The sequence below is a fragment of the Calidris pugnax genome, unplaced genomic scaffold, assembly GCF_001431845.1.
Source record: "Calidris pugnax isolate Ruff unplaced genomic scaffold, ASM143184v1 scaffold20, whole genome shotgun sequence".
Taxonomy (NCBI): Eukaryota; Metazoa; Chordata; class Aves; order Charadriiformes; family Scolopacidae; genus Calidris; species Calidris pugnax.
Genome location: NW_015094510.1, coordinates 21,224,701 through 21,246,017, shown reverse-complemented (window position 1 = coordinate 21,246,017; position 21,317 = coordinate 21,224,701). Strand labels below are relative to the sequence as shown.

General features: G+C 40.1%; 1 protein-coding gene across 2 annotated transcripts in view; it reads right to left on the bottom strand.

The window, feature by feature from the left end:
• The window catches only part of STARD13 (StAR related lipid transfer domain containing 13), a 314,786-nt gene that overhangs the window by 245,372 nt on the left and 48,097 nt on the right, over positions 1-21,317 (bottom strand). For both annotated transcript variants that reach the window (XM_014965999.1, XM_014965998.1), the window contains exon 2: positions 19,396-20,308. In XM_014965999.1, the coding sequence (XP_014821485.1) occupies positions 19,396-20,136 (741 nt within the window). In that variant the 5' untranslated portion in view covers positions 20,137-20,308. The remainder of the gene's footprint in view (positions 1-19,395; positions 20,309-21,317) is intronic.

Here is a 21,317-nt window from a genome sequence, read left to right as displayed (position 1 = left end):
GGGGGGGAGGGGGGGGCGGGTGGAGAAGGCCGGCTCGCGGGGCGGCAGCGCCACCTGGCGGCCCGGCACGGTGCGGCGGCGCCCGCGGCTCCAGAGCCCGCCCCGGGAGGGGAGGGAGCTCCGGCGGCGGCCGGGGCAGGGCTCGCCCCAGCGGCGGCTGGGGGCAGCGGGATGAAGGCGGTGGGAGCCCGCCTTTGCCTTGCCCGATGCCCCCTCGGTAGCCGTTGGGCGGGGGCGGCCCTCACAAGCTCTCTGAGGAGAACGGGCGGGCGGGCTGCGCCGGGCCGAGGCGGGAGCCGTTCCTCCAGAGGGCGAGGCTGAGCTCCCGAGCCGCCTTCCCGCCAGAGCCGTCGGACCGTCCCCATTGTCTTCGGGGCCTCCGGGGGCCCGGGAGTCAAGGCCGGCTCTGAGGGGCCGCCCTGAGGGGCCGCCGGGCTGCCCGGGCCGTGAGGGGGAGGGAGGCCGGGCTGCCCCCCCATCCCGCCGCGCTTCCTCCCCAGCATCCTGCCCCGACCTGTGTCTTGCCATAAAACCTGTCACAACCGGAGGGTGGGCTTTGCTCCTTCATAAAATGCCTAATTCCCTCTTTCCCTAGGGCTGTGCCTCAGTTTCCCCAGCAGGAAGGAGCGCTCCTGCTAGGAAGACCCGCTTCACGCAGGGGTGAGGCTGCTGCTGATGCCTGCACACCTCAGCAGGGGTGGACAAGGCTTAAAAGTGTTCTGAAGACCATCAGGTTTTCAGAAATGTTTCCACAGTTGCACACGCCGGTGGGAATTTACTGCTTTTATGTTCAAAGCTACCGTTAGTGCTGTACAAGCGTCAAAAATGGCCCCCTAAATAGTTAGATTTTTGAAAAATCTGTAATGTTCTACTCGGACAATCTGCCCCTCGTTTGTACCTGGCAGATGTCAGGGTAAATCACACTGTCTCAGTCGAGCCTGATTCTGTTCAGCTTCAGAAAAAATTATGTCAAATCTGAGATCTGATGGATTACCTTGATTTCAATAGTTCTATGAATAAGAGGAACTGCATGGATAACGTCAGACTGTTAGAAATGTAAAATATGCCCAAATTCTCAAAGCTAGGAAACACAGGCTGTCAGAGGCACACTATGAAATCATAGAATAATAGGATGGTTTGGGTTGGAAGGGACCTTAAAGACCATCTCGTTCCACCCGCCCTGCCACGGGCAGGGACACCTCCCACTAGAGCAGGCTGCTCAAAGCCCCAAATCATAATTGTGTTTGAACCATTTGATAGTACCACAGTTTGCCTTAGGACAGCTGATGACTCTTGGTAGCAGTGAGGGAGCCTGAGCTCAGCTTTGATACTTGAACACAAAAGGAGACCAGAGGTGACAGAGAAAATTTTTCAGACTCTTAGATTTCAGCACAGCTCAAGAGAAGAATGTCTAAAATGAAGCATTTCCAAAAGCATTTAGATTTGCTTTTTTGTTTTGACATATTAAAATGAGTCTGACTGGGCAGATTTGGACAGTCTTATTTTTTGATCTTTCTGGTGATATGAAAAGGTTTTTCTTCAAAGTTCATTACATTTTGCAGCATGATATGGGGAGGGAGGAAGGAAGAATAGAAATCCTGTATGCTGGAAGCCAAAGTCACACTATAATCACAGTTCCTTTAATTGCCAAGAATGAAGTCTGGCAAAGCATCAGATCCAGATTTGGAGGATCAGCCTCTTGCCTTGACATCATGACACTCAGGAGAAACTGGTAGAACAGAGAACCAAGACTTTGAAGCCTGAATGTGAATCATGTTACAGTACAGTTCCTAGTGCCAGGAGAACTTAATTTTAATTGTGGTCCTTTGTCATTTGGTTCAATATAAATGATAATAAATAAAACTCCAATTTATATTCTTCCTTAATAAATAAAACTCAGCCATATTGGGCCACATCAATCAAAATATTTTTAAATACCTTTTAAAAATTAGTTCTCTTAATTTTTCCTTCAGGCTGGTCTAGTTTTCTAGTTTCATTTACTTTTCATAATAGGCATTTCCTAACTGTTCATTATTGGAATTTATAGTTTTAATTAAAATGCTAAATATATTTTTTCCTCTGAGTTTCTTCCATTGTATTTTAATGGTACTTATAGGTAAAGTAATTATACTTTAAGTAATTATTTCATGTTTACTCCTTTTCTTTTCTTGGTGTTTTAAAAGAACAATGTCATACTGCTCTGTCTTGGTGCTTGCTCAACTGCTCTGACATTTCCCTCACAATTTTTGGAGTATTTTAGATAGTTTCAAGCCAGTTGGAAAGATGGGAAGAAATATCAGAGAGATACAACTTCAAAGTTTAATCAGAATTTTTGGCTGGAGAGACACAAGAGACTCAAATGACTGTCCACTCCAAGCTAAGGATGAGATTAAGGATGAGCCCATGTTGCTTCTGAGCAGCTGGCAATGAGCAGTGAAAAGGTACCTATAGCTAAAACACATGTTGTCACTTGTCAGAATCAGGGTGGATTTGGGGACATTTAGGGCAAAGAGAAATAGAGCAGACACGGGCAGATGTGGAGAAAATAGTGGGAGGAAGTGGAAAGAATGCTGGGAGAGGACTGGAGTGTGGTGGAAAAACATTGAGAGGTGGGGAACAGATCGGGAAGCAGGAGGGGATGGAAGGGGTGAGCCAGGAGGCCAGAGGAAAGCAGGATGCATTACTTCTGCTGAATGTCAGTGTGGTCATCTTAAATCTGAAAAACACTTTGGAACAATTCTTTTCTTTTCTGAGATAATCATCGTGGCGTGATTAGGTGAATTCTGTAGAAACAGCAGGACAATAAATTTTCACTTCCTACCCTGAGACACTTGATTTTATAAATTGTATTTTTTTTCTGTCATGAAGAGCAGTTAGTCCCTGATCAAGAAATTGAAGAAAAATACATTGTGAGGGAGGTGACGGATTGTTCAGTTCCTATTTGATGATTTTATGGGATTTGTGTCGCCGATCCCACATGCTGTAACATTTTTTTCATAAGGAGGAAAGGAGTTTCTCAACAGCTTCTGGTTGAGTGTCAGCCCTGCTGAGTTGCTCCTCGCAGAGCCTCGATGAATTAGAAGCCCGTCCCTAGTGGCCAAGGATCAAGACAGGGATGTAGTTAGTTCTTTTCTGAACATCAGCCAGGGGGTAGAGTAGTGGATTAAGATAAGTCACATAAAAAACCCCAATTCTTTTATGTGGCAAAGTTGCAGCAGATAATTGAAAATCTTTTCTGGAGGAAAAATCATTAGGAGTGGGGAAGTAAACTAAAGATATCTGGAACTAAAGATACAGTTTAACACAAACAGTAATATGATTTTGTTTTAAGTTTTGAATTGGTCAAGTTTGTTTTTTTTTAAAGGGAGGTGGGAGTAAGTTTGGGTATGGTGCTGAAATCAGAAATGTCATTATAGTTGGTGACTAGATAAAACTCGCTCCAAGTATTATTTATAGTACATGTACATTGTTCAGTTTTAATGTTTTGTATCTCCTGTTTTGAGAGGGCTTATGAGTTGCAGCATTTCAATTACAAGAAGCTTGTCAAAATGACATGAGGACACTGATCGTAGCAACAAATAAATCTCCTTGTGTAAATTTTTGAAAGTGAGAGAGATGAGTGAAGAGGCACATTTTTCCTTTCATTGTCTACGTCTCTTAAATGCCTGCACTTAATCAGATGGGATCTCCCTCTGGAGCTCTTCAAAGACACCAACGTCTTTTCCTCTGACTGTATAAGGAATTTATGTGCTTCATTTGACAGATTGCTTTCTCTATCATGTGGAAACTGGATACCTTCCCCAGCACCCAGATCCAGATAATATTCTGCTGATGTCTTAACTCCGTGTTAAGGCAGGACCTGGAGTGCACCATCTCCACTCCCACTCCCTCCTGTCTTCCTCCCACATCCCTAGTTTCTCTGGGAAGAAAATTAAACTCTGAGAGCAGCAAGCCTACTCCCCCAGGCCTAGATACCCCAGGTACCACAGATATTTAAATATCTGCATTTTAAAAATCCCTAAATTACAGAGATCAGATTTCAGTCCTCCCTCCCTGATAAAACCAGCTTCATAGTATGAAAGGCTTTCACACTGGACAAGGATACAGTCTCATACATGAAGTTTTGAACGGGCCACAGGGTCAAACAATGACACTTCTTACAAGTCATTTCCTTGTGTGTCTGTTGGGTTTTTTTCACCACCCTTTGGCTGGTAAACTGAGATACACGTTCCTGCGACCTGCCTATGCTAAAAGCCACAATATCAGCTGTGCTACTACAATACTCTGCTATAGTTTATGCTCTTTTTTTCCTCTCAACAGTAAAAATACTCACAGCAAATGCAAAAACTAAGAAGCTGAAGGAACGATGTAATTCGTTTTTATTAAATGCTGAATTGAAGATCATCCCCTCACGCACAAGAACAGTCATCTGTCTGTGCATGTATATGTTCCTTAATACCTTATTAATTTATGTTGCATGTATTTCGTCTTGTATTTTTAATTGTTAATGCTAGTTATCTGCTTAAAGCTTTCAGAATTTTAAGGGCATTTCTTCTTTCAGAGGTCAGAAATAGACATAAATACCACATGAGTGATCCAAACAACTTTCAGAAACTTAACTATTCATGGTATTTGTAACTACTAATGGTATTTGTACACAGCTGAAGCCTCATCTTGCTAATTAAAATAAAAAAAAAAAAAACATAATGGTGAAGTATGTGGAAATTGTATTATTACTGCACAATGCTGACTTGCGTATTTTGCTCCCCTTGGACATCTTACTTTATGAAGACTCTTCCATAGATTTTTTAATTGTAAACTAAGAAATAGAACAGTGATTACAGATTTTAGCATGTCCTTTTTGTCTCGGGAAGAAGATAATTCTGTTAAAGATATAAAACATTCTGTTAAATAAATCTGTTTGATCTCAGTTTTGAAGAAAAGGTGCCTTGATAGAATAGCCTTAGGCACCGTTCTTGGAGGAAAAGAATAACTTCTGTATCCCCAGAGCATGTAAACAAACTGCTTGTACCGTAGAATTTTTTTTGTATAACAGAAAGTTTGGAGATTTTGGCTTAGACCTCAAAAAATCTGTCTTATTTTAAAAGTATGATGGTCACTGAACAACAACAACTACTGTGACCAGAACCTTAATGCTCAGAAAAATTCCCTGTGCCCTTGCTTCAGACATCTCCTGCTGGAATGAGAGGGGCTGAAAGAGGGGAATGATCTGTGGCAGCTACTTTTATAAACCTACAGGAGTTCTGCAAAATCTGCAAGACCTAAAAGTGCTACAGATGTTCTGAGACAGGTGAAGGTGTAAGAATGAGCCTGGCCCAGGGTTTGCTGAGGTTTAGCCTAAACATTAATGACTTCCAGTTCTAATACACATTGTATTTTGAGCGCTGTAGTGTTATTTGCCCTTCTGTGGCTCTTTGTGAAGTACCATAACTGAAAACATTTGAAAATTCTCTTTATCTATGTCAAGGTATTTGGTAGCTTTATTTATATTTAGAAAAGTAATAGTTATTAGAAAGAACAGGAGAACGTTACATTTTGGAACTACTCAGGGAATTATAAGCAAAAAAACCCCAACCCTGCTGTGTGATGATTATCAGCAATGATATTTTCTATTCACAAATATTTCAGTTCCATGTGTTATGAAATGTTTTAGCAAAACCCCATCAACCACAATAACCCAAATAAAAAGATCTGTTGACATAACTCCAGCCAATAAGTGAAAACAAACAATTCCTAGCCTAATTCAAGGTGGCTAGGATTTCAGTGTAGTTCCTCCAACTATGTACCTCAAACAAGGTTTAAAAAGTGTATTTTGATATGTAAGAGACTTAACAAAAGCAATAATAAGCGAAATCTTGCTAGAAAAATGCAATATAACGTAGAATTACAAGATTTGCAGGTTTAAGAGGCGTATCTAGATACTCCATGTGGAGAAGGCTTTATGTGCTGCTGCATTACTGCCTGTGCTATACCCAAGTGTTCCAGGATAAAAGTTGGAAGGATACAACTTTTATATATATATTTTGTATTTTTTATATATATAGTATATATATATATAGTTTGTATTTTAATAGTTTGTCTTATTGTACCACTGGAAGAACTTAAAAAAGTGACAAGCTCTCACACTTGCTTGTCAATCCTGCTCACCTCTGTATAGCCCTGCTGTGATACCACCTCTTTTTTTAAAAAAAAATAATAACAATGACACGGGAAATGGGCTAGAGCACACTTAGAGTGTGAATGTGCATAAACTGATCAATAAATAGTTTAGCCCTGCTGGAAAAAAACCTGGATAGACAATGTAGAAACCAGCCTAGTTGCAACCCATCCAGTATATGTTTAAATTTAAAATTTAAAATGCCAAAGTGATAGCGATTTCCTTGGGAATCTAAGTGTTTGATTTATTTATTTAATTTTAAATTTAATTTGTATTTGTCAATTCATCAAACTTGAATTACTTTTCAAAGACAGCTTCACTTTGACAATCTTCCTCTGGGGAAAATACCTTTACCTGCCAGCTAAGCTACGCAAGCTCCTTAGTAGCCCACCTAGCAAGCTGCTGGAGGCTCCTGACGTATCACGCCCAGGCTGAGGAATCAGTTACTGTCATGGAGAATTTTGAACCTCTGGGGAGGTTTTTTTCTGAACTGGAGCAACCCTAAATTTAAAAATAATTACTTACTTTGCAAAACTGAACGCTTTTGTTTGCCATGCTATACCTAGAAAGATTTTTGAGGTACATACTGACAATTATAAATTGGATGAAAAACTAAATTTTCCTTCCTTGTTTTGACCAGTTTTCAACCTCATTCTTGCCGCTTTTATGCAGTCATTTTAATTTGCATTGGAATTAAATGCTGAGTGTCCTGAGCTGCTTCTGTGACCACTCCTTAGCATTTGCAACCGTTTGAACACAATTTCTGAATAAGAAAAGAACACCCATCAAGCTTAGGTACCTGCATTGCATTTAATGCAGTTGGAACTCATCTTCTTAAGAACTTTATACAAAACTGGAACCATTGCACAAGAGAAGGTGATCTGAGATAAAACCTGTGTGTTCATTCAAACTTACAGCAATTCTTGCTATTTTAGAGTTTGCTGTTATTTGTTGTTTGTATTCATAGTAAATTCTTTTATTTAAAAAAGTTTTATATGAGAACATTGAAGTGGTGACTTTAGAGTTTTCTGTCTGTCATTTCATGCAAAATGCAGGCTTTGTCATGTCTGAAAAGTTTGGGTTCAAAAGCATTTTCTGAGCCTGTATAATGCACTTTTGCCTTCATTTCAGAAAGAACCGAGTTTGTCCCTGCTTGCTTGGAATACTGGGGGTTTCCCATTAGAGGTTTTTAAACTTGTTTCTGTCTTTTAGCATTCCTTTTCTTTTTTATTTATTTGCCGTAGTGGCATTCTGTATCCTCCAAGGTAAGACTAAAACTGTTAAGTCCTTACAAGGCTTGGACAATCCAAGACAGCACATGATCTATACTACAGAAAACACAATACAGAGGGCTATCTTGATAGCCCTCTTGCATAAAAGATACAAGATAGTATTGCAACTTTTGCTTAAAAAAACCCAGGGTGTGTGGAATATTTTTGTTTTCTAGACGTAATTTTTTTTAGTTTCATTATCTTTCATCTCCCAAACAATCCTTTTCCATATATCTATATGTAATATCTTAATGAACTCTGATGACACAGCAGATAAAAGTACAGCTTGAGGTGAACTCTGGGAGTCTAGATCCTTAGTTGCACCAATACTTGGTACTTTGTTTTCTCTCAGTACAGGCACTGATCTTGGTCAGGCCTGTTCATAAAAATCAGCTTCACCTCTATTATGCTCTTGTGAGACCTCACCTGGAGTATTACGTCCAGCTCTGGAGCCCCCAACATAAGAAAGACATCAAGCTGTTGGAGCAGGTCCAGAGAGGGCCACAAAGATGATCAGAGGGTTAGAGCACCTCTCCTGTGAGGACAGGCTGAGACAGTTGGGTCTGTTCAGCCTGGAGAAGAGAAGGCTCCAGGGAGAAATTATAGTGGCTTTCCACTATCTGAAGGGGGCCTATAAAGAAGCTGAAGAGGGACTTTTTACAAGGGCAAGTAGTGATAGGACAAGGGATAAGGGCTTCAAGTTGGAAGAGGGCAGATTCAGGTTAGAAATTCAGGAAGAAATTTTTCACTTTGAGGGTGGTGAAGCACAGGTTGCCCAGAGAAGTGGATGTCCCATCTCTGGAGGGGTTCAAGGCCAGGCTGGATGGGGCTTTGAGCAACCTGCTCTAGTGGGATGTGGCCCTGCCCATGGCTGGGGGTTTGGAACAAGATGATCTTTAAGGTCGCTTCCAACTCAAACCATTCTTTGATTCTATGGTACTGCTATCTTGGCCAGTCTTGGTATTTTTACTTCTAGCTATTGGCTTTACATACTTTTTTCTCTTCATATTGTATGATGTATGTCTTGAAATACATGCAAGTTGCGGTGTTATATTCTGTTGTTTCTTGGCAGGTTTAGCAGCTTTTTTGACTAATTGCAAAGCCTCTTGGCACAGTGCAAAATCATCATTACATGGCTACTGAAATTTCACCTTTATACCGTTTGAATAGGAACAATAAATACTAACTGCAAAACTTACAGTAGACTATATACCGCATCACTGACTACTTCATCACAAAGATTAGATTAAGGCCAGACAATGTTTCTCTGAATAAATAGTACAAATAAGCTGTTAAATCTTTGACACTAAAACATTACTCATTCTAGACCAAATTTTTGAAACATTTGGTTAAAAGTCTAAATGCCACAGAGTTTCAGAATCCATAGAAGGAACTGCTAGAGAAAGCCAAGTAATGCAATATAAAAGTCTGGTGAGATTTTACTGAAGTTAATTTCTGGAAGAAAAATATTTGAAATGCAGGGGCTGGCCTCAATGTCCTGTCTGTTTTATTTCTGGAGAACTCCAAACTAATTCAGAGGAGGTTTCACTTAGGTACACTGCAAAGGTCTGAGTTCTGAAATAATACAAAACTGGGCAAGACTTTTAGTTTGGACAAAAACTTGGATAGGTAAAAGCAGTCTATTTCCATTTTAATTACAATTTAAAATACTTGATAGTTGGCGTGATTGTTAAGAAAAGTCTTGAGGGTGATGGCATTCTCTCCTACAGCAAATAGCTACACAAGAATGTCATCAAATGAAATCTCAGACCCATCAACCTAAAATTTCTATGAAGTTCAGTACATTTTTAAGAAGTTTTTAAGTTTCTCTGCATTTGTTTCAGACACTGACCTCAGTGTTTGCACAGGTTGCTGGTTATGTGAGAGCTGGAGATGTGGTGGTACAAATGGTCGTAGATCCCTGGGCATGTCAAATCATATGATAGTCTGTGATCCCATGGTACTACCAAAGAAATATTACATTACAATATCAAGCTAACATTATTTTATTGGAATGTCACACAAAGAAGGACAGAGGGATCCTAGGTATATCACTAGAATCTGGTTTTATTAACTGGGCATATGTTACCTAGGAAGAACTTTCAAAAGCACCTAAATGCCTTATAGGAAGGGCCACGAACTTTCAGTGGGACTTTCGTGTGCGTGAGGAATTTGTAACTCCTTTTTCTTATTCCTGCTCAAGGACTTTGCCATATTATGAAATAGACTTTGCAGGGTTATTAAATCAGTAACGCTATTACTTTTTCAGTTCTTTTGCTGGACTTGAAAAACATACCAATTCCCCACCTGTCACCCAAAGAAGCTTGAAAATGTAACCCAACCCGGTCCCCTCATCTTTTGCGCAAGTTTCCAGTCTCACAAGTTGTGCTGCTGCCCATCCCACAGTTTATCCAGAATCTTCATCTGCACCTTGAAGGAATATCTTAATTTCAGTGGTAAGCAGATTAACAGATTCCTACATGTTTCTTCTGGTTCTCCCCACCTAAGACCCAGTCTGTAATTCTCTCAGGTGCCTGCTCTTGTGCTCTGACAGAGGAATGTAGTTCATCAGAGCCTTGACTTAGACAGGACTTATTTTCTGTTGACTTTTGCTCTACTTCTGCAGAGATATGTGAAACATTTGAATGGTCTCACAATGCACAGGTTTCAGATATTTCCAAATATTTGTAAAGGAGAATCCTGATACGCCTCTTCTATTTTATGGGCTTAGTGCGACCATAAATACATAATATATTTTATGTTTTCTGTCAAGAGCAATAGTAATGCTGCAGCTTCATGAGGTGGCTGTATGATTCTTAACTATTCAAAAACATGACAAATAAACTAGTCTGTATCTGAAAAAAAATCATAACCCAAGTAACATATGATGAATATTCTCCCATTTTAGTATAATTCACCAATTATGCTAAGTACTCCCCTGAAGCTTTAAAGATAAATATAAACCATGCACTAATACTAATGGATAGGGTAAAGCAGGACTTCCCAAAATTTTGTTTGTGGTCACTCTTAATGTGCACATGGGACCACGATGGGGCTGTGCAACAAAATTTGTCTGCAGCTCAGCATCTTCCCAGTAGGGCAGCTACAGCTCGGGTGGGCAGCGTGAAGCCTTTGACAGACAGTAGTGGCAGACAGTTACACTTTGGAAACTGCTAAAGATCATTCATTATGTTCTGAAAGTGACTGAAGGGCCAAAGTTTTATACATTAACTTGAACAGCCTGAAGGTTTCATGCTGTGCAGTGTAACTCAATAATCTCACCTTCTGTAATTTCATATTACCTCATTCAGCACCAACCTTAAATGTACTTTGTAAATTTTCTGAAGGAGTTTGAAAGCCAAGGTGAGTTGTCTTTTTGACTAATTTTTAAACTTTCTTTATTATTTTGTCTTGAAATTTTAATTTTCTCAGAATCTCACTATATAGGTAATACATAGCATACACTATACATTTTTTGAGAGCGATGGTATTCTGCAGCACAAATTATTTCAAATTCTATGAAGGGTCAACTGCTAAAAGACCCTCTGAATTTTTTAAGCACTATTCCACCCATCACATGGAGGTTTGTTTATCAGCTTTGCTTTTGAAAAAGGACAGATTTTTTGCCCTCATATTACAACTTTTCTTCAGGAGAGTTTTGACCGAGTGCAAGTGGTGATTGCTGAAAATGTCTTATAGGATATTTTTTACAAAAACAGAGTATATATATTTTCTCCAATCTCAGCCCACCAGCTTCAGCAGCTCATTGATGCCAGTGAAGACAATCTTGTGATTTGAGAGCAGGCATCCACTGATGTCATGAAAGTGCATCTTTTTGTGGGGCATATACTTGTTAACTTTAAAATTTTCTAGTAACAAACAATGAATCATGCATGTTTATTAAAACATGTAAACATCATGGAAGTAAATCAATAAATGAGATAAAAGATAGTAATTCTGATGTTATAATTTTTTCCTGCATGTTTCCAATATACCTTTGATATGATTTTTCAGCATATATATCAAAGATAGTAAAATGATATTATAATTTTTTCCTACATGATTCCAATATACCAATTATCTCTGATACGATCTTTCAGCATATCCTTAAGTTATTATTCCTGACTGTACTGTTACTTTCCAAAGTTCCTTTTTTTTTGTAATAGAAACAGCTATTTATTAGCCATACAGCTAATTGCTACTTAAGATGCAAATTTGAAGTTACTGCTCCCCTCAATCACAATACGAAGTAGCACACAAGAAATTACATATCCTAATGGCAGATCATCACATTATTAAGTATAGTGGGATCAGAGAAAAATGTACTCTGTACAAAGTGCTACGATCACCATTAGTCCCTCAAATTTGTGAAATTAATACAAGTCTCTTTGTTTTAAATTAATAATCCCTAAGATGGCATTTATCTGATTTTATTATTAAGAGCTGATTGTGGTTATTTATTGACTGATAATAATGCATCATTACTAACGTAATCAGCAGTTCTCCAACTCCTTTCCCAGGCAGGTAGAAAACAAGCATAAACACTAGAAACTTTCCAAAGTTCAACTCACCATGCTTCCACCTATCATTTTGAGAGAATGTATAACTGAAAAACAGAAAGTGCACATCTGAGACACACAAAGGAAATAACAATTTACAAAGCTCAGTGCATCACGTCTGTCTTAGACAAGTCCTTTACAAAGCTCAGTGCATCACTCCTGTCTTAGACAAGTCCTTTCCCATTTTCCTCCCCTTAATTTCCTGCTATGTTCTCCCTGGTGATTATTTCAGCACTCGGCTCTCCTATCTGGGGAGACATCCCATGGCTGCAGAAGAGGAACAAAAAGGAGATAATAATTGTATTATTTCTCACGAAGAAATCATCACAAGTTTGCAACCATTCTCCTTCTCTAGTTTTGGAGTTTCTATTTGACAGGGTAAAGAGAAGAACAAACTTTCAAAGCATGGGAGGAATGGGAGAAGGAATTTGTGCTTCACTCTGTTATGCTATTTACTAGTTTTTGCCCTTGTACAGCTGAATTAAATAAGAAAGTATTGCAGGACAATTTTTAGATAGCTTAAATTCCACCAAAGTTCCAGTGCCTCATTAATGAAAACAGCGAAGTGCCTCTCGGAAAAGTGCTTCACAGTGGCTGAGCAAGGACTGGAGCAGGAATACCAGAGGTACAAGGACTTAATGGAATTTAATCAATCCAAATAGAATCATAGAACCATAGCATGGTTAGAGTTGGAAGGGACCTTAAAGATCATGGAGTTCCAACCCCCCTGCCATGGGCAGGAACACCTTCCACTAGACCAGGTTGCTCAAAGCCCCATCCAGCCTGGCCTTGAGCACTCCCAGGGATGGGGCATCCACAACTTCTCTGGGCAGCCTGTTCCAGTGCCTCACCACCCTCACAGTAAAGAATTTCTTTCTGGTATCTAATCTAAATCTCCTCTCCTCCAATTTAAAACTGTTACCCCTTGTTCTGTCAGTACACTTCCTGACAAAGAGTCCCTCTCCGGCTCTCCTGTAGGCTCCCTTCAGATATCAGAAGGCTGCTATAAGGTCTTCTCCAGGCTGAACAACCCCAGCTCTCTCAGTCTGTCTTCATAGGAGAGGTGCTCCAGCCCTCTGATCATCTTCATGGCCCACCACTGGACCCGTTCCAACAGGTCCATGTCCTTCCTGTGTTGAGGACTCCAAAGCTGGACACAGTACTCCAGGTGGGGTCTCACGAGCGCAGAGCAGAGGGGCAGAATCACCTCCCATGACCTGCTGGCCACACTTCTCTTGATGCAGCCCAGGACACGGTTGGCTTTCTGGGCTGCCAGTGCACATGGCCAGCTCATGTTGAGCTTCTCATCCACAAGCACTCCCAAGTCCCTCTCCTCAGGGCTGCTCTCCAGCCATTCTCTGCCTAACCCGTACTTATGCATGGTATTGCCACGTCCCAGGTGCAGAACCCTCCACTTGGCTTCGCTGAACTTCATGTGATTTGCACGAGCCCACCTCTCAAGCTTGTCCAGGCCCCTCTGGATGGCATCCCTTCCCTCCAATGTGTCGACCATGCCAGCGAGGTTGGTGTCATCGGCAAACTTGCTCAGCACTCTATTCCACTGTCCATGTCTCTGACAAAGATGTTAAATAGCACTGGTCCCTGAGGAACACCACTTGTCACTGGCTGCCACTTGGACATTGACCACAACCCTTTGAGTGTGGTCATCCAACCAGTTCCTTATCCACCGAATGGTCCGTCCGTTGAATCCATGATGGATGTAAAGGTCAAAAGCCTACTTTGGGAGGCCCAGTTACTGATCATAGTTGTAGGTTTGACTGCTACTCTGTTTTGATCATTTAAATTGAATGAACTCAATGTGATTTGAATAAAGCAAATTCATTGTCAAAGACTTAAAGCTTTCTGATTTGTTTCTCATTGGATATGATTACTTGATTACAACATTTACAAGCCACACAGAAGAATACATATCTTTTAAGGAATCATAACTAACTTCAAAGGCTATGGCTTCGAATAAATTTTTGTGAATTTGTCACCTCCTACATGTCCTTGTCTATTTATCTTGTCTTGCTGCTTTGGTGACTTCTGGCGTTTGTGAAAAAAAGAAAGAAAACACAGGCCAGAAGCAGACAAAGTGTAGGACAGACACTATGGAGACTTCCATATCATGTCTCAGCAAATTATTCCAGCTTGAATCTGAACTCTCATGGTCTAAGCTTATACAATGATTATCAAACTTGCACTCAGTAATAATTGTGTAATAAGGATGAAAACTACCTAATTGTAGTACAAGGATAGAACAAGAAAATTAATGAAAATAAATGAATACTCAAGAAAAGAGAATCTGAAAAACCAGATCACCCGTCTCCTGCCAGCAAAGGACTGGTTTTTGTAACCATTTCTAGCTTTCAGCTGGCTTAGCTTTAAATGTCAAAAACAATGCAGTTTTCACTAATCTCCCTTAGAACACTACAGTTTCACTTAAAGATATACTCAGGGTGAAAGGTGAAGGCACAACTACTCCATTGACACCACCCAGTGCTGCACAGAGACTGGGTCTCCTGGCGTTGTACTGGCCACTCCCATGACTGTGCAGCCTCCTCCAGAAGTCTTTGAGTTTGTAGACTGGAGACCAAATCCTGACAAAGATATTCATTGTGAATGCTACCTTAATTACCTAAAGTATCTGTTAGGGTCATCTTGTCTCTGCTACTCCTAGGGAGTGGTGTCTCTTTGTTTGACCCAGCTGAACAAGCTAACATTTAATGCAAATATTAGACCATCATTGTCTGGCTTTAAACCGCCCAGCAGGTTTGGTTTAGATCTTCCTAAATGTGTTGAAAGAGGCATGATGTAAATCTGTGTGCAGCGTGGGCCCCTGAAAGGTCTCTCAGGTTCCTGTGTAAGGGCTAGCAGATTTGATGCTCTGGGCCTGACACACTGCTCGCCAGCTTACACAGTAGAGATGGCGGTGGCAGAGGCTCCCCTAATGGATTCCTCCCAAATTAATTAATTATAACAGCCTTCCAGTAGCTGAAGGGGACCTACAGGATAGATGGGGAGGGACTCTTTATCAGGGACTGTAGTGATAGGACAAGGGGTAACGGTTTTAAATTGAAATAGAGGAGATTTAGACTAGATATCAGGAAGAAATTCTTTACTGTGAGGGTGGTGAGACACTGGAACAGGTTTCCCAGAGAAGTTGTGGATGCCCCATCCCTGGAAGTGTTCAAGGCCAGGCTGGATGGGGCTTTGAGCAGCCTGGTCTAGTGGGAGGTATCCCTGCCTGTGGCAGGGGGGTTGGAACTTGAGCATCTTTAAGGTCCCTTCCAGCTCTAACCATTCTATGATTCTATGATTCTTGTTTCATCAAGAATTTTTCAAGGATTCTCCTGGGAGTTACACCTACGTGTAACACTTGCCAACAGTTAATTCTTCAACCTTTCCAGATGTGTTTGAGAATGAGGTGACTGTGTTCCATCAAGCAGCAGCCCTGAGAAGAGGAGTCATTTGGAGAACTTAGTGGGTTCTCCAGTGGGGAAAATTTCCCAGTATGTGGTCCTGGCACAGGTGCCAAGAGGCTGCAGTGGGGCTGCTGGAGCACCGAGCATGTCCTGATGGTTAGATTTAATCAGTTCCTTTCCAGCATGTGGGCTTCCTGGCTGGCCCAGGAACTACCAACAACTGGCCCTGTTGTACTATCTCTGGTACAACATGGGAAGTTGTGACAACTCACTTAGATGCCTTAAGTAATATCAACAGTAACAGAAAACTTTTGTGGCTGTTCTGATAGCCAAGATGGGCTCCCCAAAGAGATGCTGTGAAACTGTCAGACTGCCCCAGTGAGAATTTCCAGCTTGCTGCCATGTTGTTAAGGCCATGTTTGCCTCCCTGCAGCAGCCAACAACATGAGCAGGATTTCTGTGCAATGTCTGAGGTGAGGGAAGATCCATGACAACTCACTTTGTCAAGGGAATGATTTCATAATACTTCTTTTTGCCTAATATCTGTCAAATATCTTCAATTTTTTACTTGACTGAAATGCTACTTCTGGAAGTAACACAGATTGTTTTGAGACCATGAAAGGATAAAATAAGATTACTGATGTGAAGGTGCATAGTAGTTCCCGCTTAAATATGGTTATCAACTGGGTCCTGCTCAGTACAGTTTGAAGAAATAGCAATGTAGAAAAATGTTATGTTTCAGAAGCTATTCTCGATAATTTATTGCCGCTGCATACTGAGCTGGCTGCATGCCCGAAGAGAGTATGTAGTTTAATATTAAGACTTGAAGTAAAACAAGCAAGGAAGAATGGCTCAAGAAACCACTTCAGAGTTGCTGAGAAAACCTCTGGACAGAACAAAACAAACAATCATAAATAATATTAGAAGGACATGAGTGATGTTCAAAAAATTCCCATTCAAGATAGAAGGGGAGTTTTGCAAGGGAGGTGGGCAGAGAAGACAAATCTATAATGAGGGTACAGAAACTCACTGGTGTGCTTAAGGACGTGCTGTCTTAATGATGGTGTTACCCAGATCACCATCCCCAAATGAGAAATAATATGAACAGTATTTCAGACATATATAGGCTTGTTCCTAAATCTTCAAAATTTTGCTTCCCCAGTTGAAATAAATTTTATTTTTAATTTAAGAATTCTATTTGGGCATCAAATGTGCCACTGATTACAAACTCCTTACAAGGAAAAAAAAGAGGTTGCCAAATTTACATTTGACTGGTCTAAGGGTGGAAACTCAGGGACCATACTGAACTCATGAACAGAACAGAAGTATCATTTATCTTGTACTACTCAGAACAGGCAGATTCTGTATGCCTTTGGAAGAAAAGAAAGCTTTTTTTTTTTTTTTTTAATGGGCACCGCTGTATGAATTGTTTTCAGCAGTTTCTTCTGCTTGTAACAAAGTTGGCAGCATACACAAATTGTGTTTTTTCCATCTTCCCTCTACTTGTTTACTCTTCAGTGTTACTGGAGATTTGTCTCTGCTTATAAATTAGAATGAAACAAGAATTCAACAATTGTCACTTAAATGCGTGTAACAACTATTTAAGAGGAGATTTGGACACTGGCTTTGCTCTGCCTTTCCTCCTGTCTGTACATAAAGTAGGAGATTTGCAGTCAGTAAGTACATTTACTTAGGAATGCCCCTGCAGGGTAGATCTTAATCACTATTTCACTGTGAACTCTCCTAGCAAGGACTTAGCCAGGATCTCTGTCAGGGTGCTATGTGTGATAGCCTGTATCTGTATGGCTGAGGTTATTTGTTATACTATTAAGTCTAGGACTTAACAGTAATCATTGCTTTTGACAACATTTTTACACCGTGCTGTCTTTATTTAGTTAATTTCTTTCCACTAGAAAGACATTTTTCCACAGCCCTATTTCTAAATAATAGAAATAAGTAACTTGACAAGGACATACATTTGCTTCAACCAGAGTCGTGGAGGAGTTTTTAGTCTGAATAGCAATGCATGAGTGCTGCTAAAATTTGAGAGACAAGATAATCCTTTTTTTTTTTTTAATTCTTGGAGGCTTTCCTGGAATGATAAATACTTATTTACATAGTAAAAAAAAATCAAAACCAGGACTGCATCACTGCATCTGTACAGTTTTTGAAATGTTTTGACACATTCGCTGAGATTTACTAGGTAATTTCACATGCTTGTCTGGCAATTTATAATCCATTATTTTGCACTATAGGTTGCATCCTTGAGTTTATTTTATGGCATAGACATAAAGTAAACTAAATGACAGCAGCCCCTGCCCTCTCTCTTTTATCTATGGGAATGACCTTCAGTAAACAGAATCCAAGGGATGCTGCGCATGCATTTTGCTATATATTTATATTAATGGGAATGGTTCTGAGTAAATGAGGAAGCAAGACTTGGCTTAGGGTAGAGTAACAATGCAATTATTTAATAAACCACATGTCAAAAGAATCTCTCAGGGTCAGTATTGCATCAAAAGGTGCACTGTTTTGAAACCATCTTTGGGCCTTGGTTTTCTAATATTAGCTGCTGAGAAAAAAATGTAAAAAACCTGGCTTATTTCTCTATGAGCTGATGGGTTTCTACAGTAAAGTTGGGATATATATAAAATACAGCACAAAACTCCCACTCAGTTAAGGGCAGAATTAGTCTCCCCAAATTGAAGATTCATTATTATTAAAGGAGAGAAGTAATTAAGCATTGTATACCATAATTTTGATGTTAGTATGGACATTATAGTAAAAATTCTACTTTCTTTTATTTAATCAAAGATCAATGAAGCAACTCTGTGTTATAAGCACTAGAAGTAAAAGGAGAGCTGCAGATAGAGAAAAATATAACAAAAACTGGGTAAAAGATTAGGGCTTCACCCTGATTTTCAAAGCATAGAGCAGATGTACACAGAAAAAACTTTTAAAAGCTTGAGGAGGAGAAGAGAGGAAGGAAAGGTATGCCTGACCTGCAGTTTAAGATTAATTTTGTGCGGCAAGTTCAGGAACGTTGGAATTTTAAGGGTTTGTTTTGCCCACTGTTTAGAGTCACTTCATATTTTTGTGCTGGAGCTGCACTTCTCCAGTGATAAACATGTTTAGCTCCAGGCATTTGGTTTGTCACCAGCTGGGAGCAGGAGGAAAGCCTTGCTTATTCTCCTGTCTAGTGAGAAGTCGCTTGGAAAGCTGCTGTTCCTTCAATTCCAAAAACTACAGCTAATTTACTCAACCATTATTATTTTTTTTTTTGAGAAGTTATAGTTGGATGGTTCTTATTACCGAGTGTTTTTCATTTTGTCCTAACTCTTCTTATGTTTTCATTTTGGATATTGGGCTACAGAGCATCATAATGTGTACCAGTACAGATACAAAAAAACCCCAACTTGTTTATATTATTTTATTATAGACCAGATTGTAACCTGTCCTCTATATTATTTTAATGAAATAAGAACGCAGAAAACACTGTTATTTATCAGAAGCAGTGCTTTCGGTTAAGTGGTGCACTGCTACTGTGTCACTACACTGAAAAGGCCATTTTTCAGCACAATGAAATATACTCTGCTCTCAGAGTAAACCTGAGTTCTATCCTTTTGGAACAGTCCATAGACACAGGGAATGTATGCTGTACGTGGCATGATGTATGATCTTGTAGGAGCAGGAGAAGCTGAGCCAATGTTCCTGTTTTAAAAAGCAAGGGAAAACAGAAAACCAATTTGGAGTTGAGGCTAATCGAAGTGTGGCTAATCTGAAGTACTAGATTTGTCTTATGTAAAAACCTAGTATACTTTTACTGTAGGTTTATAGTCCTAATTACGAAATTCACATTGATTATCCCTGTATAACAATTTGTGCAACTCCTCCTGTAACCATCCTTGAATGACACCACTTATTTAAAAAAACACTTGGAACAAAAGAGTAGCTTGTATTACCTCCAGCTCCATGTGTTTTTCTTCCTTGTCATGGTCCTTCAATTCCTTTTCAGAATGATCACTGCAGTCCTCTAAATGACAGATGTGTTGATATTTTGTAAGTTCATGTTTAGCTTGCTTTCTTTGGGAAACATTCCTTCTATGAAGACCACTGAAAAATGCCTCATGCAGTGGCAGTTCTGTAAACACGTCATCATCATCTCTACCATCTGCTTCTTCCTCTTCAGATGAAAAATCTTCTGCTTCTCCTGCCTCACAAATATAGAGTTTAGTATTAGCTTCATGCGATAAAAATTCAAAATCAGAAAATGCGATAGCACTTGGTTTGTGTTTTATGACCCTGACTTCATGACTCCTTCCCGGTTTCTTGTCTGAATTTGTTCCTGTGAGGACTGGCCATTCCGTGTGCAAGGGAAGGTTTAAAGGATCTTCCTTTGGCTCGTGCCTTGCGGAACAGAGTAATTCTTCACAAAGGTGCTTTGTCTCAGGCTGATGGGTGGCACTGACGCACCCTGCAGCCGTGCCAGGTTGCAAAGATGTCTCATTGTGGTCTAATAAGGATGACGCAGCCAGCAAACGCAACTCAGGTTCCAGTAAAACGTTCTGAAATTCAGATGGACTTGCCTGTTTTTCTATCTTTCTTTGGTATTCTTCATACTTTGCTTCCTTTGGAGTCCCCAGGCGCTCGGTAGATGTAAGATAAGGTGAGCCCTGTTCTTCTTCATAGATGTTAGTTTCCATTCCAATGAGTTTCGTCCATCAGAGATCAAAATGACTTCATTCTTGGTTTTCGTAAGAAACATAACTCTGCATATGTAGCCTGGAAGTATCTTCGTATTTTTCCAAAACCATGATCACACAATCATGATTAATGCCTGGATTCTCATACAAAACATCTGAATCCTCTCTGCTCCTGAAAAAAAAAAAAAAAAAAAAAAAAAAAAAAAAATGAAAAACGCTTACACTGGTGCTCCTGTAATGCAAGCTTCTCTGTGCTCCTAAAAAAAAAAAAAAAAAAAAAAATTAATGATGGCAACATGCTTGCATTGGAGTGCATCAGCAACAGTAGTCCTGAAATTCACATACCAAATTTACTTATAGGTCTCCTAAAAATATTTGATGTATGCTGATTAAATGAACTTAAAACATGAGAACCTTGGCTTGTTTACCTCAGAGACTAGGAAAGAACTGGCAACTGCAGAAATGGTTTTTAAATATTGACTTTATGTTGATTATTGACACGATGGTTCAGAGTCATTCAAAGTGGTTAGGTGTATGCTTGTTACTGAAACATGTCTCTGTTCACTATATTATCTGTTAAATCATTGAAAACTTATGCAGTGTTCTGGTAAAGCTGCTAAAATGTCACGGGGAAGAGCAAGGAGCCAAAGTAGTTGACAGAAAAGAAAGAATATATCAATATAGGTAGAATTTTCTGTGAATTGCCAATGCAGTGCAGCACCTGTCCACTTGCAATAAATCTGCAAAGAAAAAAGAGGAGGCTAAAAATAACAGAGAGCTTCAGCACTACATCAGAGTTGGCCATGCCTGGTTTAAATCAGCCTCAACTCCTGGGCTCACATCCAGGCTGTGCACCTCCAACGCATGGGAAGAAGGGAGCAGCTGAAGAACCCATCCTGCATCACTGAATAGCTTACATTCACCCATTTATGTCACTTACTTCTTGTGACAGATTGAATATTGATAGTATTTATTTTAATGATTGTTTCAGTACTCCATCTGTGAGACAGCAAAGCAGAACAGAAGCTTTTCAAAATAAAAAGGGAAGCTTTAAGCCTTTGATGTGTGTGGCAAACCTGTCAGTGCTGAGGAAGACGTGTCGGGAGGCAGCGCTGTGATTGTCACAGTGGGAAGCGAGCGGAGTCGGATGCTGGGGTGAGCCGTGCCTCTCGCCGCGTGTG